Source organism: Engystomops pustulosus, chromosome 5 (assembly GCF_040894005.1).
Source record: "Engystomops pustulosus chromosome 5, aEngPut4.maternal, whole genome shotgun sequence".
NCBI lineage: Eukaryota > Metazoa > Chordata > Amphibia > Anura > Leptodactylidae > Engystomops > Engystomops pustulosus.
Genome location: NC_092415.1, coordinates 197,778,520 through 197,790,529, shown reverse-complemented (window position 1 = coordinate 197,790,529; position 12,010 = coordinate 197,778,520). Strand labels below are relative to the sequence as shown.

The 12,010-nt window shown below is 43.8% G+C and overlaps 1 protein-coding gene across 2 annotated transcripts; it reads left to right on the top strand.

Moving 5' to 3' along the window:
* The first annotated feature begins 7,880 nt into the window (after positions 1-7,880).
* MTERF1 (mitochondrial transcription termination factor 1) lies at positions 7,881-11,558 on the top strand. 2 transcript variants are annotated; one of them, XM_072154292.1, is made up of 2 exons: positions 7,881-8,140; positions 10,297-11,558. In XM_072154292.1, the coding sequence occupies exon 2, from the start codon at positions 10,320-10,322 to the stop codon at positions 11,499-11,501; it is 1,182 nt and encodes a 393-aa protein (XP_072010393.1). In that variant the 5' UTR covers positions 7,881-8,140; positions 10,297-10,319; the 3' UTR covers positions 11,502-11,558. The 2 variants fall into 2 exon arrangements, with proteins under 2 accessions (XP_072010393.1, XP_072010392.1); XM_072154291.1 differs by having other exon boundaries at positions 7,882-8,236.
* Positions 11,559-12,010: the final 452 nt, after the last annotated feature.

Below are 12,010 nucleotides of genomic sequence, written 5' to 3'. Positions count from 1 at the left end.
TTCAGAGATCTGACCAGACAACACAGGAGAACAACCCCCCAACTCTTGGTTTCCCCGCCATAGAGTCCAGAACATGGGGAAGTCCCGTCCCAAGATAAGGTCATGGGGCAAGTTCTTGACAACCGCTGCCTCATGTAGTGTCTCTCCACAAGGGGTCTGGAAGTTAATAACTGTGGTGGGGTAGTCCTTTACGTCCCCATGGATGCACAGGACTCCAATTGTGCGCCCTGTGACTGCCTTGGGGTCTGTGAGGGACCCATTAATCAAGGTCACCCGACTGCCTGAGTCCAGCAGAGCCAACGCTGGATGCCCTGCCACAGTCACCCGGCACAGGTGGCGCTCATCAGCAGAGTCGGGGCTAGTAGCTGTGTAGACAGGGGCAGCATAGAGAGAAACCCTTCTGGCGGAACTGCAGTCCATGGGCTCTGAGGAATTGGGGCAATGGGCTGCAATATGACCTGGCTCATGGCAGGTCCAACAGGTGGGAGCCTCCCCCCTCCTCCTCCCCTGGGGTACTTCCCGGACATTGGGCGTTGTCCTGCCCCGGGAATTTGTGGGTGACAAGACCTTCCGTGCCTTAAGGCCTGTCTTGGTATAAGGGTCTTTCTTTGTTAGGGCCTGAGTGGCACAAAACCTCTCCACCAACCCCACCAGCGCATCGGCATCAGACGGGTCCCCGTGTCCCACCCATTGTTGGATCTCACCCGGCAAGGCCCTCAGGAAACGGTCCAAAACAACCTTCTCGACCATCTGGGCTGGGGTTGATGTCTCCGGCTGAAGCCACTTGCGGACCAAGTGAACAAGTTGGTGCATCTGCCCCCTCGGTGGTAGCGCCTCCTGGTATCTCCAGCTATTCACTCTGAGCGCATAGATGCTGATCCACTCCTAGTCGGGCCAAGATCTCTGCCTTTACCTTGGAGTAGTCCCGGGCATACTCCTCGCTCAGGTCGTAGTATGCCTGCTGGGGATCAGCGACGAGGAAGGGGGCCAACACCTCTGCCCAGTGTTGCTGTGGCAACCTCTCTCGGGTGGCCACCCTCTCAAAGCCTGTCAGATAGGCCTCCACATCATCCTCGGCGGTCATCTTGGTCATAGCTTTGCGGACCTCTTTCCTGGCGTCCTTCACCGCCATTGCTGGGACAGTCCTTTGCTGAGCAGCGGTCAGGGCTGTTATCTGCTGGAGCAGCAATCTGTTTGTCTCTTGCTGCTGCACGTTGGACTGGACAAGCTGCTTGATTAACTCCTCCATGGCTGTGGCTTGCAGCTTCAGTGCTGTCAACTTCCAGGACATGCACTAGTGTATACTTCACTGCACTTTGCCCGCATCCTCCACCATATGTGGGGAATTGCTCTGGTAGTTGACAGGTAGCAGTGCAGGAAGCAGTGACACACGCAGGTTTAAAAGTCCAACTTAAGTGTTTATTCACACTTGCAAAACAGAACACAAATTCAGCCTTGGCTTAGGCACATGCAAAAACATTATAAAAGTAATTCCTGCCCGGCTAGGCGCTGTCTAATACACTTGACAGACCCTAGCTATCCGGGTACCAGGCTGCCTGGCACACGCTCTTGGCCAGCAGCAAGACAGGAGACCCTCAGTTACCTTTGCTGTGAGAATGCAATCTCACTTTCAGCTCTCCAGGTAGGGCCTCTCCCACTGCTTCTGGCCTGCAGACTAAATCAGACCCTAACGAGGCCTGTGACCTGCACCTGTGGGCTATACAAAAGCCCAGGACCGAAGCCCGGGTGGAGTAGGAGTCCCACTACCAGCCTACCCCTACTCCATAATAAGCAGGCCCAGTACGGACATTACAAATGTGTCTGTGTTAGCTAGGCCAACACAGACAAAACAGACTATTCCTGCTTATCATGTCTGCATTAACCCTTGGGTTACTGCAGACAACCCCAGGGCTTTTACCACCAGCATTTCATCTGCCTGTAGGACAGATAGCGGTTTTCCCACACAACACCTCTCACTTTCTCACAATAGATATATGATAGATATGAGATAGATAGGAGATAGATAGATAGATAGATAGATAGATAGATAGATAGATATGAGATAGATAGGAGATAGATAGATAGATAGATAGATAGGAGATAGATAGATAGATAGATAGATAGATAGATAGATATGAGATAGATAGATAGATAGATAGATAGATAGATAGATAGATAGATGCTGTGTACATATGTTTAGTTAAAGTTTGCAGCGAAATATTGTGAGGTCTTCATGTTGTGTTATTTTACATCTACATCTGAAAGTCTGGCACAAATGGAAAATCCCAAACCATATTCCTCCATGTAACCTGCCTACAGGGCACAGATCAGTAGGATCCTGCACCCAGTGAGGTCTCGCCCCATGTTCTTACCTTTGTGGGTGCGAAGTCTTCTGTACACGGGCGTTGAACACCTTATGGTCTGACAGATTTTGAGCTCTACACATCTCCTCTTGGACATAGTATAAGGATTGTATAGCACCTAAGATGATGATATCAGTAATTTGTACAGCTACACTCCGCCGGGAGATGTGCACTGTACAGAGGAGCCGCAGGTGGAGTGCGCAGTAGAAAGTTGGGCGACGTGAATAATTTATCTAGATGGGGTTAGATGTCAGACGTTGTAATTTAAGAACAACCTTTACTGATGAAGATGAATTCCAGAATAAGTAGGTAAATACGGATGGAAATATAACAGTAGCGTGAGGAGCAATGAATTTGCTTTGGGTTTATCACTCTCACAGTACAGAGATAACACACACAGTGATGTCACAGTACAGGGATAATACACACAGTAATGTCACAGTACAGGGATAATACACACAGTGATATCACAGTACAGGGATAATACACACAGTGATGTCACAGTACAGGGATAATACACACAGCGATGTCACAGTACAGGGATAATACACACAGTGATGTCACAGTACAGGGATAATACACACAGTGATGTCACAGTACAGGGATAATACACACAGTAATGTCACAGTACAGGGGATAATACACATAGTGATGTCACAGTTCAGGGATAATACACACAGTGATGTCACAGTACAGGGATAATACACACAGTGATGTCACAGTACAGGGATAATACACATAGTGATGTCACAGTACAGGGATAATACACACAGTGATGTCACAGTACAGAGATAATACACACAGTGATGTCACAGTACAGGGGGAATACACACAGTGATGTCACAGTACAGGGATAATACACACAGTGATGTCACAGTACAGGGATAATACACACAGTGATGTCACAGTGCAGGGATAATACACACAGTGATGTCACAGTACAGAGATAATACACACAGTGATGTCACAGTACGGGTATAATACACACAGTGATGTCACAGTACAGGGATAATACACACAGTGATGTCACAGTACAGAGATAATACACACAGTGATGTCACAGTACAGGGATAATACACACAGTGATGTCACAGTAGAGGAAGGTAATGTCACACAGGGGGCGTGAATAATCAGCAGATGTTCTGCGTGTCATGATTTAAAGAGGACAAGCGCCCGGGATCAAGATGAAGAGGAAGACAGGTGAGTATGTGCAGTTTTTTTTTTTAACTTTTATTTAGTGGTAGATTTCCCTAAGTGTGTGCAGGCATTTTATTATAAAATATAACATTCCCTGCAGTACGGAGCCATTGCTGCCACTAGCAGGTTCCCACATAATTTGTGGTTATTCCAGAGCCTTTCATTGTGTTTGCTGCATACACATGGACAACAGGAGGGAATTACAGTCACATAGCACCACCACCTGGTGATCTCTGGTAATTACAGTATGTGTTTCATGTCATTTGAGGCTGCATCACACATGCGGTTTTCTTCATTTCTGGAAGTGTAAGCAGCTGTGATACGGATACAAACCAGCCAATCATGTGAGTGCTTTTAAAAGCGCACCAAGAACGGTTCAAGAGCTGTCAAAAAACGCACGGTGTTAGGATGTGAAAAATGGATTCTCTGGGTAAATCCGCTCCTACTCGGCACCCTATGCACAGCTAGCATCTAAGGGTGATGCCACACATGGCGTTTTGAACCCGTTTTTGGTCCGTTTTTAAGCAGTCCGTTAAAATATGCATCCGTTTTTTACAGGTTTTACCAATTATCGTAATTAAAAATAGTCAAAAACGGATGGGTTTTCAAAAAACGCATGCGTTTAAATAAAAACTGATGAGTTTTTTAACGCCTGCGTTTTTTTTAACGGACTGCTTAAAAAAACGGAACAAAAACGCCACATGTGGCATCACCCTCAAAGGGATTGTCCAATTTCAGCAAATAATTGATATTGTTTGTATGATGAAAAGTTTTTCAATTTTTCAGATATACTTTCTGTAGCAATTCCTCAGGGCGCGTTCACACGTTGCTTTTTGACCTGCGTTTTCATTGCGTTTGAAACGCATATACAACAGCTGAGGAGAGGTGATTTGACTAATTACATCACTGTTAACATTTCCGTTTACAAAATGCATCATAAACGCGATGCGTTAACATTGCGTTTACAAACGTAAACGGTAATGTAATTAGGCAAATCACCTCTCATCAGCTGTTGTATATGAAAACGCAATGAAAACGCAACCAAAACGCAACGTGTGAACGCGCCCTCATGGTTTTCTAGATCTCTGCTTGCTGTCCCTCTATAGGAAGCTTCTGTGGGGGTGATTTATACTATACTATACTATTCAGGACTTATACCCGTGGCGTTTTTGGATCAGTTTTTAAGCATGCGTTCTCACTCAGTTTTAAAACACACCCATTTTTAAATGGACTGAAAACTCCTGCTCATAAACGGACCCAAAACGCCACGTGTGGCCTCACCCTTATATGCCAAGGTCAGAGCAGCCAAGACATCTAATGGCATACCTTCCAACATTTCCGGAAGAAAAAGAGGGACGACATGGCGAGAAGCATAGCCACACCCCTAATCACACTCTGGTCACGCCCCAAATTTGTATTGCTTATAATCATCTCCATAATAATAATAATCCTCTCTATAATAATTTTAAAAATGTTGCCCAGCTCGGAATGTGAACCCACAACCTCTAACCTCTAAGTAGTCTTTTACTGTTACACAGTGACACAGGCTCCATGCACTGCTATATAGAGAATACATCTCCTCAGAAATTAATATTGTGATTATTGAGACGACTATTATTATTTTTATTATTATCATGGAGACGATCATTATTATTATTTTAATAATAATCTCAATCATAATAATCTCAATATTAATAATCTCAATAATCTCAATAGTAATCATCTCAATAATAATCTCAATAATAATAATAATCTCAATAATAATCTTAATAATAATAATCTCAATAATGCCAATACTAATAATTTTAATAATCTCAATACTAATAATCTCAATAATGATAATAATCTCCACAGTAATTATCTCAATAATCTCAATGATAATCTCAATAATAATCTCAATAATCTCAATAATGATAATAATCATCTCAATAATCTCAATACTAACAATCTCAATAATAAAAATAATCTTAATAATAATCTCAATAATAATAATCTCAATACAGGCAGTCCCCGGGTTACGTACAAGATAGGGTCTGGAGGTTTGTTCTTAAGTTGAATTTGTATGTAAATCGAAACTGTATATTTTATAATTGTAGATCCAGACAAAAAAAAATTTGGCCCCAGTGACAATTGCAATTTAAACATTTTTTTGCTGTAATGGGACCAAGGATTATCAATAAAGTTTAATTACAGACACCTTACAGCTGATCATTGCAGTCTGGGACTATAGTAAAGCATTCAGAAAGCTTCACCAGAGGTCAGAGGGGTCCGTCTGTAACTATGAGTTGTCTGTAAGTCGGGTGTCCTTAAGTAGGGGACCCTCTGTAATAATAATAATAATAATAATAATCTCAATAATAATCTCAATACTAATAGTCTCAATAATGATAATAATCTCAATAATAATAATAATAATAATAATCATCATCATCATCATAATCTCAATAATAATCTATAAGAAGATCCCTCTCTATATACCAGTGTGTTACAATGTAACAGTGAAACTCTTAGTTACATAAAATCCTCTCATTGACAACCACTAAGCTAAGTGGATAGAGGCTCCTATCTCTAATGCAGAGGGTCCGGGTTCAAATCCCAGGCTAGGCATACATTTACTTAATTGAATTAAATAAAGAACTTGTGTCTGGGGAAGTCCTAGGAGATGCAGTGACCATATATGGACAGATGGTGATATCTCTCTGATGACGTGGTCCCTGCTCTGCGCTAACTCGACACATTTCTCAAAAGGATTCCCTGCCCGATGTGTGTAGAAGCCACTTTGATGGAAGAATTTACTAGGCGGGACACAAAGCCAGCCAGTGCGGGACCTGGAAGGAAAATCCGGGACAATCTCAAAGCTGCCCATAACTGGAAAAAAAACGGGACTGTCCTGCCAAATACGGGACTGTTGGGAGCTATGTCTAATGATAGGCTGCAGCATTGTTGAGGGTTCAGCCATACGTTCAGTTTTTCAGATGCTCCCCCTGTTGTTCTTCTCTTGTTATTGTGCCTCCTCCCCAGCAGCTCCCCCTGCTATTGTACCCCCCAGCAGCTCCCCCTTTATAGTGCCCCTCAGAAGCTCCCCTGTTGTGCTTCTTCTGTTATTGTACCCCCTCCCCAGCAGCTCCCCTTGTTATTGCAACCCCGCAGCAGCTCCCCACTCAGAAGCATATTGCAGCAAAGGCTTACTGGTAACACCTGCGATCGGTGCTAGTACTGATCGTGACCGGTTTCCCGGCGATCGCCGCCGGTGGTGAAGCCCGTGTGTATCGACGCTCCCCGTGACGTCATCGGGGAGCGGAGATCTGTCGCCAAGACAGCCTCGAGTCTACCGCAGACCCGAGACTATTTAGTTTTAACCCATTCATTACAATGTGCTAATTGCACATTGTAATGAATGAGGAGGAAAATCCCCATATACTGCCATATTGTAGTATGACAGTATATGATAGGATCGATCAGACAAACTAGGGTCAAAGTACCCTATGGAGTCTGAAAAATAGGAAAAGTAAAAATAAAAGTAAAAAAAAAATTATAATAAAAAAACCTAAAAATTAAAATCACCCCCCTTTCCCTAGAAGTGATATAAATATTAATAAACAGTAAAAATCCTAAACACATTAGGTATCGCCGCGTCCGAAAATGCCCGATCTATCAAAATATAATAACGTTTTTTCACTGCGTTTAACCCCGTAACGGAAAATAGCGCCCAAAAATATAAAAAAAATCAATAAAAAGTAATCAAAAGGCCGTACAGTCCTAAAAATTATAGCAATGAAAACGCCATCTAAAGTCGCAAAAAATGACAACACTCACAGCTCCGTGCACTGAAGTAAGAAGATGGCAAAATCATAAAAAATATTTTTGTACAGGTTTTAATTTTTGTAAATGTATGAAAACATTATAAAACCTAGACAATGAGGACTTAGTTTTTCTGTTTCTTTTTTTTTTTACATACTGTATACATGTGAATACAGACCAAGGATGTGTTTGTTTGTTACAAAGAACTGCACAGCCTCAGAAAATAGAGGTTTTTTTTTTACCAAAATCACAGTAAAATAGGAGTTTATTTTACCCCCACTGTGTGTACACTAGTTGTAGCATGATGTATATGATGATAGATATCACACACACTACATAGCTATATACTAGAGACTGTATACGTCACACACACATCTACCACACAGCGGTTTCCCGCCTCTTTAGCCCGGATCACGTGACCGCGACAGAACGAAACTGCGCTGGAATTCAACAACCAATCACAGCGCAACTCTCACCGACCAATGACAGCGCGAAGCTAACGAACCAATCACGCTGCACAACACGCACGCCAATCGAGAGCGGCCGACTAGCACCAATCACAGTGCGTGTTACAGTGTTGGCAGGAAGTAGCGCGCACGTGGGGCGCCGGGAGTAGTGACAGACAGACAGTCATGGCACGAGGGGTGTACCGGCCCCTGGCAGGTTGTCACCTCGTTGTGTCATTGTAGTTGTGTGTGTGTCTGTGTAGCCGCTCGAGTCGCGCTCGCGGAGGGCTCATCACGTGGTGTCTGTGTAACTTTCAGACCCAACTGCTCAAGGTGAACTTTGTCCGTTTCCTTATAGGAAGATTTAAAGGAATTGTTCATTCTTTATTTACGGTGATATGGAGAGTTATTTCCAGCTGTGTGTATAAGGTAACGTATCTGTGTGTGTTAATTCTGTGCCAGTGCTATGGGCACCCCTTCCCTTATGTCAGGTGATGCCGCTTCTGGTTTTGTCACGTGATTTGGCTTATTGGGCTGCCCCCGTAGAGAATGAATTTAGCATTCAAAGTGCATGCTAGACATTCATTTCTTAAAGGGATTATCCAAATTTAATTCAAATCTTCCACTGTCCTGTGAAGAGGACATCCAACTCGCCAGAGTACATGGTGACAGTTCTCACTAATGAGTGAAGCAGCAGCCGGAGGAGCATGTGTCCTGCTGCCCCCCTAGATAGCACGAGAGTGACCGAAATCGCCAAGCGCAGTGCTCTGGTATTTGCTGTTCTATTATAGATGGTGAATATACTGGAGAAGTTGGGACAACCTCTTAAAGGAAACGTACCTTGAGGATTCGGGGCTATAAGTGCTTTTTCTGTGTATAATGCTGGGTGCAACCGATTTATTAAAGGGGTTATCCGGGTTTAAATTTTTTTTTTTTTATGTCCGGGCTGGGGAGGGCTAGTTAAACATAATAAACATGTACTTACCTCCTCCGGTGCTGCCGATGTCCCGCGCCGCGGCCCGTCTTCTCTGTGCGCCGGTTTCATTACACCGGCGCACAGGGAGCTTCCGGCCGGCCGGATGCTCCCATGCGCACCATCTCCCAGCGCTTACAACGCTGAGAGATAGGGACGCATGGGAGGAGCCGTCCACATCGTGGACCAGAAGCTCCCTGTGCGCGGCTTCCGTGCCCCTGTAAACAAACAGGGGCACGGATCGAAGGGACCGCGGCGCGGGACAACGGTGGCGCCGGAGGAGGTAAGTCCATGTTTATTATTTTTAAATAGCCTTCCCCAGCCCGGACATAAAAAAAAATTTAAACCCGGATAACCCCTTTAAGAATGTGCTGCAGAAATCATGAATCTGGGGCTTCCCTGCACTGGCCCGACAGTTGACCATCTTTTTTGTGGAGCACCTTCAACATAGTATGTGCGACAGACTTTGCTTGTTAAATCTGGCGCACAGTGCGACTGAGCGCAGTAACGCCCCCTAATTTGCGTCGCATGGAGGCTAGTGCAACTGCGCCACAAAACGGTCGTGTGCAACACAATAGCAGTGCCGCCACATCTTATTATACCTGTGCAAGCCGTTAACACTAGAAAGAATGTGCAAAGCCCTTACTCAATGTGGCACAATTTCTAAAGTGGACACCGGAGCAATTACCTGGTATATACTGGGTTTCTGAAGCAGAAGCTTCAGTTTAAATCATTTTGTTTTAAAATAAAAAAAAAAAAATAAACCCACACGTACTTTCTGTATACAAACGGTAAAGGAAAAATACCTAAAAAATTTCCTTTGTCTCGTCTCCTGAAAATCTTCATAAAAACTTCCCAATAAGGTTTTTTTTTTTTCTTAAGAATTGGCTATTCATTGTAAAACTCTAGAGAAACAAAAAAAAGTAGTGTGGGCGGAGCTAAGTACTTCTGACGACTCCACATGTGTAATGGAGTGCTGCCATTGCTGCGTGTGCAAAGTATTGCACCCCCCACTAATGACTCATAATGACGGAAGACTACTTTCATAATTATAAGACTCCAAGCCATCAGCTCCACATGTAAGCGGCAACTAAGATCAGCGATTATCTCTGATACAGGAAGATGTTGGCGGTTGAACAAAACGGAGTCTACCTTCTATGGGTCGTGTGACTAAAAAGATTAATATTTTATGATTACAGACAGTCCTTGACTTAGACGACTCCTTGTTACAAAGAGGCCTCTTGATGTTTGCAATTTACTTTACCTCACCCCCAGGCTACAATGATTATCACTGGTGTCTGCAATGAAGATTTATTGCTAATTCTGGGTCTTATGACAACTCAAAAGTTTTGAAATCCAATTGTCACAGAGATCAGAAAATTTAGACTTCGGTTACAATTATAAAATGTACAGTTCCGACTTGCATACAAATTTACTTAAGAACAGACCTACAGAACCAATCCTGTATGTAACCCGGGGACTGCCTGTATTAATACTTTTTATTTTTTCGTTTCAGGTTGAAGAAATATCTCCACCACCATGACTCTAAAATTGCTAATTAACATAACTGGGAATTTAGTGACTTGCTTGAAGACTACCAGAAATGGAAAAGCTGTGGCTGGTTTTACCCTCGCCTTTCCCGGCATACCATGGGCCAGGTTCTACACGCAGCAGCTCTCGCCCACTCTAGTAAAAGTACCAGTAGAAAACCTAAAACTGGTCACCAACCTGGAGCAAATGGGGGTGGACATGGCGCAGGTTAGAAAACGTCACGCCATCCTCCTGAAGAAGACCATCACCTACGAGCAGAAGCTCAAACAGTTTCTCATAGACAAAGGCGCAGATGCCAAGATGGTGGCCAGCATCATTTCCAGGTACCCCCGAGCGATAACCCGGAAGCATGAAGTCTTGGATGAGATGTGGGACATTTGGAAAGGGATATTGGGTACGGATGCCACAGTCCTGAGTGTTGCGCAGCGCTCTCCAGAGTCCTTCTTCAGAACATCAAACACTGAGAACTTTTTGAAGAACATTCGCTACATCCAGTCCCTTGGATTGCCTCCTAAGGTTCTGAGCCAGCTCATGGTCAAGTCTCCTAGAACTTTTGCAAACAGCGTTGACCTCAATAAGCAGAATGTGGAGTATTTACTAGGCCTCTGTACCCAGTTAGGGGGGAAGAACCCGCGGGAATTTGTCAGGGAGATGATTTCCAGAAACATATTTATTTTAACCAAAAGTACAAACCGTATCCAATCCAACGTGGAGAGTATGAAGTCCTTGATGAAGCTGGACGACCAGGCGTTGCTGCTGTGGATACAGGGCGATGGCGCCCCTCTCCTGAGCCTCAGCTATTCCTATTTCGAAAACAATTACACCGGCACGCATGCAGTGTTAAAAAACTTGGGGTGTACGGAATCAGAGATCTCCCTCTACATCTTTACGCTTCCCAAAGTGTTGCTTATGACGCCCAAAATTTTTGAAAATAAGATCAACGTTCTTTTGGGGTGCGGTGTGGACGTGACGGAAATTCTTAACACCCCCTATGTTATGGCGGTGAACATCAACAGCCTAAAATCTAGAATTAAAGAGCTGAAAGAGTTGGGATATGACTTTAGATCCTCCGGAATTGGTGTACTCCTCCTCAGCCAGGCAAAGTTTGATGCCCGGGTGGGGAGACTGCGCAGTTCAGGGTCATCAGAGGATAGCGCCGGGCAGTGCTGACTGGGTTTTACTTTATATGTCTCTTTATAATTAAAAATTGCACTTGTAATTTTTTTTTTTTTTATCCTGGAGATTGTTATGGTTTATAGTTTTGTGATTTTTTTTTTTTTTTTCTTTTTCTGTTAACTATTTTATAGTGATGATTAAAGGGCATCTACAACCAGAATGACGGATTGTATGCAAATGAACCTTAGGGGCTCCGGCTCCATAGGTGTTAAAGGAACCTGAAGCCCCGCTGGCTCATTTGCATACAGTTTTTCATCCTGGTGGTAGATGGCCTTTAATGTAATCATAAGTGTATGTTGTTAGTAGAAGCAGGTCTGTAAAAAATGGATTTATATTCCAGGATTCTAGCTTCTCCAAATGCATAGGGGAGGATGTGGCCAAGTCCTCACACTGCTGTGCTGTCTTTGTGTATGTTGTACATTATAATCTAGTTCTTTGTCAGAAATTGCCAGTGCTCAGCAATCTTTGACTATCCCATCCACTGTTGTTGGAGGCCCCTTCTA

Bases quoted from the DNA above. Each gene is read 5' to 3' on its own strand.
- MTERF1 (XM_072154292.1), top strand. From the start codon at position 10,320: ATGACTCTAAAATTGCTAATTAACATAACTGGGAATTTAGTGACTTGC.